This window comes from Polyodon spathula, chromosome 3, assembly GCF_017654505.1.
Source record: "Polyodon spathula isolate WHYD16114869_AA chromosome 3, ASM1765450v1, whole genome shotgun sequence".
Taxonomy (NCBI): Eukaryota; Metazoa; Chordata; class Actinopteri; order Acipenseriformes; family Polyodontidae; genus Polyodon; species Polyodon spathula.
This window is the reverse complement of record NC_054536.1, coordinates 26,120,725-26,137,282: the sequence shown is the minus strand read 5'-3', so window position 1 is coordinate 26,137,282 and position 16,558 is coordinate 26,120,725. Positions and strand designations below refer to the sequence as shown.

Here is a 16,558-nt window from a genome sequence, read left to right as displayed (position 1 = left end):
ACTGTTTGTATTTAGTAAAAGCAGATGGGACCATACCACACATACTGGGAGAAAGTATTGTATTGTAACAGTGTGGAGGCTGGGAGTGAACCGGCGACCAAATACTCCCAAAGAGAGCAAGTCTTAACCACAGACCGTGACCCATTTGCAACAGCAGTTACAGAGCTTCAGACCTCACCTGCAGAGTCTGGAATCACTTACGAAAGTGCAGGACACAACACTGTTGTTTAATTAATCTCCCGGTGGTATGGAATCAACCTGTATCTAGTTATAAACCATAGGTAAGAGACCGTGCAAATTGTGTTTCACCTTATGAGGGTAGATGAGCTTTGGCATAGTGGGGCAAAAGAGAGCCATGACGATACCATACCATTTAAGACCTGTTCCGCATATATATATTATATATATATATATATATATATATATATATATATATTATATATCTATAATAGTATATATAACATGTAGTTTTACAGCATATACCTTGTACAGCAGGCAATGATAGTTGCATGCACGAAAAACGCTATATACAGTAAGTATTGTGTACCATCTGTGTTATAGCGATAACCTGTGTTCCTATACTGTCCAGATACTTGCTAGAGAGTAGTGTGTGTAAATTGAAAAACATTACATACTATACATATGAATGCTTTATATGGATTTACATGTCATATTATGTGTTATTAATTAGGTATTTATTTTAGTGTAGATACTGACACTGTATTTTTTCCCCTTCCTAAGTCACTAGAAAGCTGAACTGTTCTGCTTTCAAGGTTCATTCACTAGCCAGTCAACAACATATTTGAAAGAGTATTTGTGATATTACTCTTTACTCTAGGGTGTGATTAATACATTTTTTAAAGTAATTGGTGGTCCCTAAAGTAACAACTCAGGCATCATTCTGATTTGTTTATCACTAGTTTAGCATCATGAAAAAAGCTTTCATATATAGGGACCTTGACAATATACTAGTTTCCTTCCAGGTACCCTTTACATTTACGAAGAAAGATGTCTGAGAGAATTGTAAGCTGTGGCAGTAAACACAAGTGCTCTTTACAGGTCCAGTGAGAGTTCACTTCTGCAGTCCCAAGATACTCACCCCCTGGAACCCTGCAACTGATAGAATTCTAATTGGGATCTCTTTGCTTTTTGGCCCCTGTTGTTCACCAGACAGGAGGTGAGGGCAGGATGCCACCAGAGAACATGCATATTTGTGATTATCAGCGTTATGCAATGCCTTTAAATTAGCCCCCTGCTTGTATTTCAATCCAAGGTAGCAGCAGCAGGCATGGGATATCTGAATTATCCATCTGCTGAGCTGGGTTTTCTTAGCTTTTACTCCGGTGCAGAAGTGCAGCATGCCCTATTTTCTTCTGTTGTTGGGGGGTGGGAGGGGGGGGGGGGGGGGGGGGGGGTATTGTTTTTACCAAGGTGGTTTGTTAAATGTTCCAGAACTATTACGACTAAATCTAAAAATTTTTTTCGATTTATAATAAAAAAAGCTTACCCGTTATTATCATGGCAGTCTCATCTAGTACAGAGAAGATTATAACAAGACGTTTAACATGGGTTTTCACGAAACTGCACTTTCACAAAGGCTTTACTGTAAACATTCTCAAACTGTTCCGACATTTTTTTTGTACATGTATCTAGTATCAGGGTATATAGTTCCCTATATATATATATATATATATATATATATATATATATATATATATATATTATATCTATATTAAACTTCTTCTCGCGTAAAAAAATAGCACCGCATCAAATTAAAAAACATTACCCTGTTCAGGCATACAATTCCAGGATATAGCATTGTTTCAGACCATTTTTTAGTCACAAATGATCAGCAACCGTTAGATTAATATATTCCTACCAGCCTCCAGTCTGTCTGCATGTGACACATTTTTAGGTCACAGTGATCAGCTTTTTTATATGTTAATTATATGAAAAATCATTCTATGTATATCTTGTGAAAGGAGTCTGGGTTAATGTTTTTTGAGCTGAGAGAGCATTTCTGATCCCTGTACATAACAGTGCTCCAGGGCATTGTCAGCTTATACCTGCCTTCCAACAGTGCCTTCCAGTATTCATAATATTTAGCTTTTTTATTTTAAAAAGTTCCTTTTGAGACAGGGTTTTTGCAATTTTACATCATTGTATCATAAAGGTTTAAGAGTATATTGAAATCAAGAGTGTAGGCAGCAGTGGAAGCACTTCAGCATATTCTAAGTCCCCTTGAAGAGTCATATTTAAATGTGGCCTTCACTGTCTTCAGCATGCAACATCACAAGATCTTATTAACAGCGGGGTTGGTTTTTAATAGCAGGTTATAATTATGAAGAAGAAGCACTTTATATGTATCGCGCTGGCGTTAAGTTTTAATTTTTTTGTAATGGGATAAGGCTGTCATACAAGTGCATACACATTGTTAGTTAGAGCTTTAGAAAACAGTGTGTCACATAGTTTAAGTCCTGCCACTGCACATACTGAGATCTAAAATAATGACGTTTAAAAACTGTCGTTTTGGAACACACCTTTATACCAAAGATGAGGAATTATCCTAAATAACTCCTGTGATTATAGCCATATAAAGATTAGATAGATAGATAGATAGATAGATAGATAGATAGATAGATAGATAGATAGATAAAGAATAAGTAAAAAAAATGCACAAAAATATGCACAAAAATATTGTACATGTTTATGTACAAAATGTAAGTTACTGCACTAATTCTAAACATACAATAATCAGCACAACGTAACTACAAATACACATCCAATGTTTACTTTTTAATTCATATTTTTATTAGATGCCAGAAACATTTTTGTAAATAACATAAAATCACTTTCTGCTTAAGGCTGCATTTTAATATATGTACAAGAAAACCTTCAAAGCATATATCAAACACCCACAGGTCATATAAGATACAAGATACAAGACCCAATTAAAGCTAGCTAGCTTCAATTGTCTCTTGCTTAACTAAGCCATTTAATACAGGTTTGTTCTTTCATTTGTCTCATTTTAGGCATGTTTAAGGGCTGCTACTTTCTCAGGCTTGGCTTTATATACGATGAATATCAGATACTATATTTGAAGCCCTGCTGATTTAACCACAGCCTGCATCAAGTAAATACCCATGTAACAGTAATCCTGGCAAAAACAGAAAATATTCTCCACCCCAATAGCAAGGGCACACCTGTCAGACATGCGCTGGGCTGAACACTTGCTGTATTTTTTATTGTTATTGTTTTATTATTCTAAATGTATACTAATATTTGATGAAATGTCCAGTTAGAATATATTTTAATAAAAAGACAAAAAGTGAAACTGACAGAAAAATATCTGCAGAGTTCAAAACAGTTTGACTTATCTTCTACAGATTTTTTGACCCGTATAATTATATATATATATATCTATATATATATATATATATATATATATATATATATATATATATATATAAAGACTATAACATATGATATGACATATACTAACACATACAATCCTTATATGAAAAATACTATAAAATCAGGCCAATTTTACAACCAATCTTAATATAATTTATATGTGAACATATATGTATACACATACAAAACAAAGGAAGAAAAATAATTGGCATATGACTAACATATATTGCTTTTAATATATGTAAAAATATTTATTTCCGTATGGGATTGGTAATGACCTTAAATTCAAAGATGACTCTCCGAGTTGCCATTTCCAGATAAGGAGTAGTTTGTAATCAGGACAGTACTACTGCATCTCTACACACTTAATGACTATAGACACTTGGATGACTATGGCAGATCATGTCCATTTCCTTTCAAGGAACAAACCTGTTTACAAATGCTTTCATATCATTTAGGACTTGAAAACACCTCTAAATTCTGTTTTGGTTTAATGAGGAGTTTTGAATTCTGCACAATGCTGCTCACTTCCATCGAGAGATTATAGATATCTACAGGGAGAGCAGAGCAGACAGGAATGTTGTACTTGTTCTTTCACTACTCCTAGGGTTTAGTCCACTACGGGCTCCTGGGTTTCAATAATTTTGATGGAAAATGATGTGCTGCTGTCTGCAAGCCTCACTCCAATGGAGAGGCCCAAATCCTAACCACTGTACAAAAAAGCCAAGCTAGCTTGAGAGATGCTGTTACAGATCTGGTATACTTCTCTTTGGGCGCCTTACCTCATTTGCACTGCAAGGGTTCAGTCCAGTAGAGGAGGACAGATTGCGAGATGCTGCCGTTATGAAAGAATTGTATTCCTACTGTAGCTTTGAAATTAGCGGCTATATGTACTTTTTGAGTGGCACCACTTCCTCTTAGACAGCAAGCGTGTTAAAGAACAGAGAAATATGGAAAGACGTGGTAGTCTGTGATGTTTATTTTAAAAGCTTTGTTGTAATAAATTGGGTTATTACCAAATCTTTTAACAGAAAATCATCATTTGAGTATAGAAACATTTTTTTCAGTTCAACATAGGAGTACTGAAGGGTTAAGGACTGACTATGTATTATATATTGTGTTATTTCTTGCTTAATACTTCTGGGCAGCAGTAGGAACACCAGGGCTTCAAGTAAAGGAGCTATTTCATGTCTATAACTAATGCTGCCAGTGGCATTTTTATTTAGGCAATTTTACACATATTATTGATTCATAGCACTGGAGGGTAGAATTCCCTCAAGAGTGAAAAATATAAGTCACGACACAGCAGTCTTGCCTGCTTCCATACTGGTACTGTAACTGGTTCTTAGTGAGACCCACTTTTAGAAATGGTCTATACTACTGGTAATTAAAAATGCATACTTTTCTATTCTTGTTGAAAACTCCCACGTTTCATGAGATTGTGTTTAAATGGGCTGTAATGATAACACAATTCTGTGGTGGATCGAACCAAGTTGCCAGGCTGCATAGAAAACCAACTGTATAAGGGGCTTTCAGGCTAGGGGTTTTATATAAAATAATAATATTGTCTACCATAACTCTGTCAGTCAGGGTTAAATACAAATTATGCAGAGTTAGCATTAAATAATTGTACACCGCTATTACAAATTTTGATCTTCAGTACTTTTTAAAAACTACTACAAGGGTAGATGTTTTGTTCTAGAGAAAGTCAAAGGTGCCATTTACAGAACAAAATAAGCTGTAATGTGAGAGACAGCCCATGTACACAAAAGTGTGTGCTACATATCACTGGTGTTTCTTATTTTCTGTCCAAACCTGCATATAACCTTTTGTTTTTCAGTCCAGCAATTTCAGACTTAATCATCCTAGGCACTCAATAATGCTATTCAAAGAAATTCATCCATTCTGCCTTGTTCAGCGGTGATCACTGTAGGCCATACCTCTCTCACTGTCACAATATACAACATCCCTGTAATAAAGACATAAATTGACTACTGGTGAAAAAAACCCTGACATGTTCTTTACTCACAGCAAGTGTGAGATGGTGTGGTTACATGAAACCTGTTGTTTCAAACATTGCCCAAGAGATACTAATTGCTTGATAATTGGAGGGCTCTTCAGGGAAATTAAAACATATTCAAGTACTTGTACAAGAGGATATTAATGTGTATTCACATTGTTCACACTTCAATACAAGGCACAGTAAACAGGTGTGTTTAGGTGGTTGTTTACTTCACACGTTTTTTGCTATTGCATTTTGTCCCCCGATTCATTTCAAAAGGCATTCCATCAATTTTTTAAAGTTATAGTTACATTTAAAGGTGTACTAGCTAAGATTTTAGCCTGCTGCTATGTTTTACTTTTCTTTTCGGATGTTTGTTTATTTATTTATTTTTTATAAACAGAGATCCACTATAGAATATTGGACAGTGTACCTTTCAAATGATGCTGGCACAGCATCTAATCCACGTCTCAGTAGCAACTACACATATATGGTAGATCTGTTAGAGTGGCATGTAAAAAATATCAAAACATACCATTCTTTACAGTACTGGCAATATAAATGCCAACAGGAAAATGTGTTTATATTGATTCTTCTCACAATCAAGGTAGCTTAATACAAAATAGATTCAAACAAAAACAAGCTGTAGACATAAGTGGAGTTCGAAGAAAGTTTTAAATTGAATTCCTGCTGGTTTTATTGGGTTTTTGTACATTATAATTTTCTTTTCAGCTTTTTAGCGCGTTAACCTCCTTTGTACTGGATGACACCATCCACCTTACATACAAAGAAGACACAAGTCAGCACTCTTAAAACTGTAAGAGGCAGCCCTCAGACATGTATAAAGACATAGTAGATTATTATTATTATATTATTATTAATATTATTATTATTATTATTTGTAGTATTCATTATTATTAAATACATGGCTCCAAAAAGTCTTTGTTCACTGGTATTTACTTTTCCAAAGAAGAGCCCTATTATATTTTGTTAAATCCCAATAATGTTCCTAATTTTTCAACTCCTGATACAGTGTAATATATTGGCACTGTGAGGTAAACACACACTTGGACTTAAACCATATTACTACACTGTTTCTCACTATCATTGGAGGTTACAAAGGTGCAACCCCTTATGGCTTTAGACCTCCTATCAAACGGGCACGGTTACAACATCTGACAGCTGTACATATCAGCCTAAAGAGGTTTCTGTGACACACCTTTGATCAGGTGTGCTTAATACAACGTAGCACTCAGGTACGGAAACTTTGCAACCATCTCTGCAATTTCTAATTGACAAAATACCTACATCTTTAACTATGCAGGGGACACAGGAGTGGATCGCAGTAGCTACACTATCTATGAATAGAATACAGCAAATTATATCAGGTGCCACCATAGGTAGATATCTGGAGCTGCTTAATCATTACGAATACACTGACGTGCTGTTGGCTTTTTTTCAATATACATTTTATTTTGTGAATAATTATTATGATTAGTAGCAGAGGGCCACATGTATTCACCTGCCATCATTTGGAGTTGTTTTTAAAGCTCCCTGAATTGTTGATTTGAAATAGAACCACAGATGTCCTTCATTCATAGCCAGCTACTAAAATGGATGAGAAGTGAAAATGATATTAACAAACGGTTGGGCCAAAAAATCCTAGTATTTAAATTCCACTGTTAGAATGTTTTTTATTGCATGTGACATTGGGTATCATCCTCAGAGAAGTTAGCTAAGCAGTAAACCTATTTGAGGACTTAGCTTCCTTACCCCCCAGCCTTGCAGTTAGAGAATTCATTAGAGTGAGTTCAGTATAAGCCATTAGTACAGATATGTTTCTAATTTACACAAGCCATAAAGAGGAAGCCAGATCTTTATAATATTTGCATTTGTATGATTATAACATATTGACTTGACCATCCCTGACCCATCGCCTAGAGTGACCCCCATCAGGAAATGGCTATTTACCTGGAATATTGTATTGTATTGCTCACATGCATTTGTTATTCATAGGACATCTGCACCCAACAAAGGAGGCTGAATAGCTGAGTGGTTTGGCAGCAGTGATTTGGTTGCTGTAAAATGAGTTTTGGTGGTTTCAACCAAGTTAAAGTCTCAGAGACTGCAAGAATCAGATGGTCACAGAGACTGAATTCAAAATACACTGTATTTCTCCTATTTAAGGTTGTTTATTCATCTACTGGGATGGGGGGAGGGGGGTTAGTTAGTGACTGGTCAGTGATTTCTTCTTAGGGATATTACCCTATTTTCTGCTGATAAGTTACAAAACATCTATAGAATTATGGCCTGTTTTTTTTTTTTTTTTTTTTTTTAGCTAGCAGTTTTCCTGGCATTGACAAATAATAATGGACTATGCATAATAGACTCATGGAGATGGACAACTCGGGCCAACTCCATCTCCCCCACCATACATCACAGAAAAAAATAAATTAAGTACACATTGATCAGTTTGGATTCAAAGGAGGTGAAAGGGACAAAAGCTGTAAGACTTTCTCAATGTTCTTGTACTTTCAACAATGTTTCTTTGCTCTGCATCTTGTGACCTTCGTTTATTAGTGTCAGCGACGAAACCATTAATCTGTATACTGTGTGGAACTTTACAGGTGAGCTATATTGATTCTTAAGGGGAAATTTATTACATTCTGTGAAGTGTGACAAGTGTAGGTCATAGTGTCTGTGCAATATGTATCAAGATAAATTATACAAAACAGCTTTCCTTAGGAATTGTATGCAGTATTAATGTGTGTGATTGATTGGTTCTGAATTTTGACCTGTTTATATACTGCACAGGTGCAGTAGTAAATAGGTGGATCTTTTGTTTATATTTAAATATTAATGAAGATGTCTTGTCAAAGTTTTGACTAATATATTACTTTTTTCTAAATTTTGAATATTTTTAATAAGAAAAGAAAATACATAACAAACGCATGTGCACTGCTTTTGATAACTTTGTTACACAAGAGTCGATCATTTTATCCTACAGTATATATCGATATCTAATATCATTAAGTTATACTATAGCAAGCATGATTAAGTGAGCTTAAGCAATGCTTCATATGTTAGTCCAAGCAACACCAGTGTAAAGACCTGCTACAGCCTCCTGGAGTCAGTGTACAAATGTTGTTGTTATGGTGAATTACATTTTATAAAACATTAGTCATACTTAAATTGAAAAGATAAAAGCGAAGAAAATAAAGCTTTTGCTCATTACTTATTTTGGAGTGCAGGCTAGCAATATGCACTCAAGATCTGAATACTCCTAGCATGTATGGGGAGATTGAGAGAGCCTAGAAGCTGTGGTAAACAAGAGCTTTACTGAATACAGACGATTAAAAGCCACACAGAGGGCTCCAGAATTGTCCTTCACTGACCATATCTTAATGACATTGGTGTTCCTTAAAGACAATAGACTTATAATGTTTTCTGTGTTTTGTGCAATTGTTGATTTCACGCTACCTCTGGCAAGCGAGTGTTAGAGAAATATTTTAAAGGCAATTACAAAGCAGCATGGGTGATGAATCATGATACAAGTGAATATCGAGAGGATATTAGGCAACAGATACTGTAAATGTTATTGAATTACACTGCACAAGTAGCACTTCTAGGCAGTGTCAGAGGACAGTTCGGCAGTGATGCAAATTCTGGTTGAGGTGGAGCCCTGTGATCTAATTAAAAATCCTGTATCACCAGACAAGTACAGTATGTGGTACAATCCTTCAAAGATAATAACCGAGTAAAGTGAAGCATGATGCCCATACTGTGTGCCTAGTGACTAGTAGGTGACTAGTGAAGTTCAGTGAAATCTTGGTTATATGAACACCTCTGTTATCCAAGCAGCCCACTGTAACCTGTCCTTTTGTGTACAATGCTCTTCTTTCCCATTGTCACAGAATGTGCGCTAACCAGCCTTCAGTGGTTATTACTATTTCTAGAGGTTTTTGTTATTTAGAAAGTTGTGGTAACAATTTTACTGTAATAATCATGTTATTCAAAAAAATCTAATTTTACTAACAGCCCCTCTTCCCAATTAATTTGGATTTTTTTTTTTTTTACTGCACATTGTAACTAGAAAAAAAAAAACATGATTTTGAGAAAGCAGCATTTAAAATTTTAATATCCAAACAAATTCAGTCTCTCTTTCTTACTTTCATCTGAAGAAGAGACCTTTGAGGTCTTGAAAACTTGTGAATAATTAATAAAAGGTATCTCATCTCCTTCTCTTTGTCTATCACCTCTGGACTTATATCCAAACATAAATCAGTCGTCAGGTGTTTCTTTGTATTTCAGTAGTTATAATGTTCTTGCTTTCAGCCATGAAGCAGTCTTTGATAATTTCCCCCCTGAACATAGTGGATGGAGTATGACATAATAACCTAAACAAACACATTGCAGATATCCCCCCTGGACTCTGCAGTATCAGCGTCCTTGTGAGGACCTTTACATATGCAGTATGAGTGCCGTCAAGCAGGCTGCTTCTTTGTCTTCCTCATTGAGGAACTCTAGCCACCACATTGGCTTTCTTGAGTAACTCACTGGTGTTTTCCAAATATACCTGCACCTGTGTGTCATATGAACTTTACTTTTTTAAAACTGATCCGTAGTGGGAACGATTCTGAAGAAAGTGTAAGACAAAATATCAAATTGAGTGTCTGGAACAAAAAAAACAACACACAAAAACACACAACTAATATCTACATGGCTTGGAAAGAAATCCTGCTATAAAACCGTCATAAGATGCAAGGCCACCATGGACAGCCAAGGCGTTGCGGATTTGAAGTGACAAGTCTTCAAAGAGGAAAATGCAGCTTTTATACATTACATGATAGATGTCATGGGTGCCACCACAAATTAATCAGCCATGATGTTGTGGTAAAAATAGCAGCTGTTTCCAATGTGTTGTCCAGACTCTTTACTTTACAAGATGGTCAGTCTAAAGGTTAGTGCCACTTTCTGTGCTGTTTTAACGGTCTGTTTTTTCACCACTGTTTTTCTTGTTGTTTCTCTTGCAGCAGTCTTATGCACCAGCTCCTTACCCCATGGCTCCCCCCAGTCCCAGCACAAACAGCAGTAACAACAGCAGCTGCAACAGCACCGGAGAGCAGCTGAGCAAAACCAACCTGTACATCCGAGGCCTTCCGCCCGGCACCACCGACCAGGACCTCATCAAACTCTGCCAGCCGTGAGTCCCTTTGCTAGCTTCACACATCAGCGCCTATGAAGGCTGTGGTACCAGCATTTTAGGGCACTCATAGCAGCTAGCAGCCCCTGAAGGGACACATACCCATTGGTCATTTTCTTTCACTGGTTAGATTGCCCTAAAAATTGGTACTATGTCCACAAATGCAGGATTTCTACAAAAAGCTACATAGAGGATGCACTGTGAATGTTTGTAGTATACTGCACTGTAGTTACAAAAACAAGCGACTGAAATAACCACATGACTCTATGAACATGCATGGAGTATTCTATTACTGTGTGTAGCAGGTACATTGTATGGAAAATAAATTATGTTTAGACCTAAATTAAAGAACAGAATTCAAAGAATTACTTTTCTCGGAATGAGGAAGCAGCATGTCCAAAATCTTTGAGCAAAGACTCCAAACCTCCAACATGGGGGGGAGGTGTTGCAGTGCAGTGGTTTAAATTGACAAGGATGGAACCATCATGGCTATTTAATCCAACCCAATAAATATATAGTTATAATTAACAGATATTTTAGACTAGGCTTAATATTTTTCTTATTTCACTTCAATTCTGTTACTAGAATCGATTAGGCGTGCAATAAAGAATTGATTGATAAAGTATGCAGTTTAATTTATAGATTTGAAACTTGTTACAATATACAGCAAACTTAATAATTTGAAAACAACATCATTGACTGTACCCCGTTAGGACTTACTATACTATTACTCTGAGCGCTAACAACATTTATCTATTGTATAAAGATCCATACAACTAATATCAAGGTGATGGGTGTATTATGTAATTAAATGCCTACTGTATTCTACCAATAACATTTAAGTGCTCAGTGATCAATACAATATTTTCATCATATGTTATATATATCATATATATATATATATATAATATATTATATATATATTATGTATATATATATATAGATATATATATATATCTAAACTGAAAAGTTTGGGGCTTCCATTCGTATTTAATCTTTGTATGATTAGAAAGCTCATCCCGTCTTATTTTTTGCTGTACTCACACTTTGATGACTTGGAGGTGGCATTTTAATTATAAAAATGTAATTTACCAAAATGAACATACAGTTAAAACAAAGATATTCCCCCAGTTTCCAATAGTGGATTCTACAATTTAGTTAATGCAGTCTTTGTAATTACACGACAAGCGTTTAAATAAAACACACAAATACACAACATTACACAATTAAAATAATATAAATATATATTGTTACCGAGTTTGGACTCAGGTTGGTTTTGCCCTTTTAAAATACAGCCCAAGCACAGCAAAGTAATTTCAAAGCGCTGATTTTAATAAACAAGGAATCAAAACAGAAAAACAAAACAAACACCTAGCTCTAATCGAGCACTAACTACTCACAAACGGGCACACTAAACTAATACCGGCCAGCTAGGCTGTTTACCAGCTAACACAACAAAACATACACAGTTTCGCACAGATCAGAAAGGTTTTACACACTACCTTTAACTATTACAACACACAGTCGGGCTCTTCACACAGCAGCCCTGAGCACGCTGGCTACTTTCTTTAAATACCCTGGCTCGAATTTACAATAATCACCAGGGGCAGGGGACAAATAATAATAAAACAATTAACAGAAATAAATTAAACCAATGTTCATTTGCACATGTATTTAGGCAGGGAGGAATCTGACCCTCTCACTGCTATCTTATATATATATATATATATATATATATATATATATATATATATATATATATATATATATATATATAAAATATATGATAAACATTGGCTAGTGTATCATCAAACAAAACTCTGTGTGCTTTATGCTGTCTTATTTGCTGATACATTTTTAATTATTTCCCGTGACCACAGGACACCAGGACAGCAAAAACAGCTGATGCTGAAATGAGAATGCTCCTTATGATAGATTCTGAATACTCAGCAAAGCATTGCATATAAAACCAGTTATAGTATACTAGATCCCTCAAGGGTAAAATAAACTGTCTGCATCATAATGCAATGTTCTGGACACAGCAACTTTGTAATGCAGAGCTGCTATAAGGGTTTTCAACTACAATATACTGTATTGTAGGTCCCCTCAGTACTACTGAAGTGGAATGAGATTCAGTCATACTGGTGTGTACACATACAGAGGTCCTTCCAAAGCATTCAATTTTAGTAGCTTTGACTGCAGACACTGGCCAAGCGCATCCCATAGGGATATGGGAATTAGGAAAGCCCATGGAAGGTGTGTGAATTCCCAACTCTTCCAACCAGACCCTGTTCCCTCTGGATCTCTGAATAGAGCTGCTGATGTAGTCGTTATTCCCATCAGGAAAGACATTATGCATTACAGTTACAACTCTATCTGCCATGGCAACCTTGACAACTACATAACATGGGTCTACCCAGTTTCTGAATCTCAGTCTCACTGAGGCTGCAGGGTTAAATGAAGATGTCTCTACGCATTAATTAATCATTGACAAACAATGAAACAGATCAGTCGGCTGGTTGTTACAGTTTAACAGCCCATTAAAACAAAGCATTAGCAAAACAAAGCATTAGCAATATGTAGATACTGTTACAATGTGTGAGAAATGTAATTTGCAAATAGATCAGTTATTTAATCAGTAACCTCTGTTGTCGCTGTTGTAACGTGAATGTGCTAATCTATAACTTCAACATAAAATTTGAGTTCTTGTGGTAATGTTAATGTATTGGTCTTGCATAGTACTGTTTTGATTTGCTATTGCAAAGGCTGAAAAAATTAAAAAAACATGAATGTACAAGGTTGTTATTTAATGCTGAGTTGAATTGGTAAATCAGGTATTAGTAGACTAGTTTAATTATTTGGAAGTTTAATGATTCCTGTAGTTTAGTATGAAAAGCAGTGAAACTATTGCTAGATGAGGTATGTTTTTTTCTTTCTTTTTTTCTTCTCTCCCTGTATCCCCATTTGGGCATTCTGTTGGTGTTACAGTTGAGGCCCAATGGGATGAACATGAGTGAAGTCTGCAGGCAAGGTGATCCTGGCCTGCAACATAGCACAGTGATGAATGGTCCTTGATATTGTATTCTTCAGTATCAGAGCTTTGCTTGTTATTTTCATGTTGCTTCTCTTAATCAGCCACGAAGATTCCTTCACATATTTCACATGTTATCATAAGTTGTCTTGTAAGGACTATAAGCCTCATAAATGGTAGACATAGAAACTTGTATTATCTTATCTCTAACCATCTACAGTAATATCGTGTTTACACAATATGTCGTTTCTTGTTTGCAGTTTCTAGTAGGCATACCAAACAGTCTTTGTAACAAACCCTATGATAGGTTAAGATACCCTACATGGTGGATACATTTTATTTATATCTAATGTTGGTACACCAGAGTGTGAAAATAATGTTTTAGCAGCAAGTTCGTCCAATCTGTCAGGTAATACATGGTCCTGGGAACATCCACAATTGTATAGCACTTGTTAGTATTATGTGTAGATAAGTAGAAGTATTTCACTCTGGATAAATCGCCAACAGCTAAATGTATTCATTGCACATGTTGTATATACATGCATAGATCTGGTATGTGCAGCTGATGTTTTTTGCAGAAAATATTTCCATTTTTGAAACTGTGTGTCTTCTCAGATAATACAGTTGCAGACAAAAGTATTGGCACCCAACATTTATTATGCCATAATTCAAGGTAACAGATTAAGGATTTAGCAAATAATCTTTATAAAAAAACTAACTTATTTTATTTAAATTATTCGTTCATGACAAAATTATTAGCACACCTGCTTCAGTATTTCGTTTGTCCTCCTTTTGCTGGTGATGATGGTGAAGACATAGGGGTAGGATTCATGTTTGAGAAGAGCACAAATTCAACTGAAACGTTTGAAAGAAGTGGACATTGCAAACAAAATTACGGGTACAGCAGGTAGAATCATCTGAAAACAAGATTAACAGCCAAGGACTTAAAGAAAGGTACATGCTATATGGTTAAACTTTTGCACAGCAGCCAATATGCTATGTTAAAGCATGGTAAACATAACTAAGATAAATTGTGGTACTTAGAAACTGCAAACTCATGCAAATGTACCATGGCAAACCACTGTATGGGAGTACCTTAGCAAGTTACTGAATTTGTCAAAAAATAATTAAGTAACAATGTAAAAAAAAAACATACTAGTATTGTCATTACCTTGGCATAACAAGTACATGGTCTAGATTAAGCCTGTGTAAACTGATATCTTTTAACAAAAGGATGCAGAAGTTCAGCAGCAGCTGACAAAATAAGTGCTGTGTGAAAATGTCACAGTGTTCTCTACGCAGTTGATTTTCATTCAGACATACTTAAGATGTGGAATTTATTCCCTGTGTGAAGCAGCTGATAATTGTCTAGCAGACATTATTCAAACTAATAAAGTTCAGGCAAGGGGGAGCATGAAAGTGATACTGACAGAAAACATCTGATTTCTTTGAAAAGCCCCCTGGGGTGTCAAGAGGAACATGCAGGGACTGGAAGAGGTATATATTTAATATTTTTAACTGGATTGCCCTAATAGGCAAAAAGACCAACAGAATGCAAAGTTCTGTGGCCATACCTTTTGAAGGGAATGCCGAATTAAGTTTATACTCCCATCTGAGAGAGAAGTTAATGGCCAAAAGATTTTGGGCTAGATTCTCAAAGAAGCTCCAATACAGCATTAACATTTTTTATTTTTTTTCAGTAATGAAAAATACATCCAATAAAGCTACCAAACCAAAAATAAACAACTCAAACGGTTAATTTAATGTCGTAAAAACTAGAAAACTGCCTGTGGCGTAGTGCCCACCCCTTGTGCATATTTATTTATGTATTATTATTGTTTTAAATTTGTATTATGATTATTATTGTGTATTTATATGTGGGCGGACAAAGCCGCCCATCCTTATTATTATATGAAACCGGCAAAAAAGCGTGTAGTTGGCGTGGATGGGGTTAAATCTCCATCCTGGGAAAGCTCATGGGAATGTGGCTGGAGTATCAAGGTAATTACTGTTTAATGTGTAATTAAGGCTCCAGCCAAAGAATTAAAGACCCACTCCGGGCTCGTTAAGTTGGAGAGTGTCAGAGGTGAGACAAGAGACGTGAGTCTGAATAAACTAAGCTAAATCAATTGCTGTAGTAATAGATGCTTGATTATACTGTTTTGTACCATGTTTGTCTGTTTTGTTTTGGCCTATGCACCCTTTTCTTTTGTGTTTTTGTAACAGTTTTTTTTGTTATTATTTAATAAAAGCACTGCTACGGCAGTTTAGTCCCGTACCTTTAGTTTTGCACTTCTTTCTGGTCCGTGACGTCATCTCACATGCCAATCAAGCCATTCTTTTTGACATATTCTATTATAAAGAATCTTGGTAAGGACGTTTAACACAAAGGATGGGGGTTACTGAATCTGGGGATGTATGACATAATTTTTGCCTCTCTGGTTGTACAGTATATCAAACTTTGAAATGTTAACCTCTAGCACACAACACAGGTATACTGCATGTTTTAAACCCAATACATAATTATCCTCATATCCCTATCCTAGTCATATGACTCACCTCCAGTCATATGATGAGGTATTCTTAATGCAGAGCACATGTTACAATACCTCCTGTCAAAATAAAGTCGACTGGCATATTAGGAACAGCAAAGCGGTGGCAACACTAGAGAGAATCGATTGCTTTGTAAGACTTAAAAAATATAAAAATAAAAACATGCAGGAACACATGACTAAGGCTAATTTCTAAACAGGCTTATAGTTACTTTACAACATGCCAGACACTGCGCTGGCAATGTGTCCTTAAATGTTATTGTAGTACACTGCTATTCCTTGTTAATGAGGGTATAAATCTTCTATAACACACTTAAACTAATTACATTTTCAGTATCACAGTATTTGACAAATAC

General features: G+C 35.7%; 1 protein-coding gene across 7 annotated transcripts in view; it reads left to right on the top strand.

Moving 5' to 3' along the window:
- The window catches only part of rbms3 (RNA binding motif, single stranded interacting protein), a 362,894-nt gene that overhangs the window by 172,773 nt on the left and 173,563 nt on the right, over window positions 1–16,558 (top strand). For all 7 annotated transcript variants that reach the window (XM_041244823.1, XM_041244820.1, XM_041244822.1 and 4 more), the window contains one exon: window positions 10,450–10,619. In XM_041244823.1, the coding sequence (XP_041100757.1) occupies window positions 10,450–10,619 (170 nt within the window). The remainder of the gene's footprint in view (window positions 1–10,449; window positions 10,620–16,558) is intronic.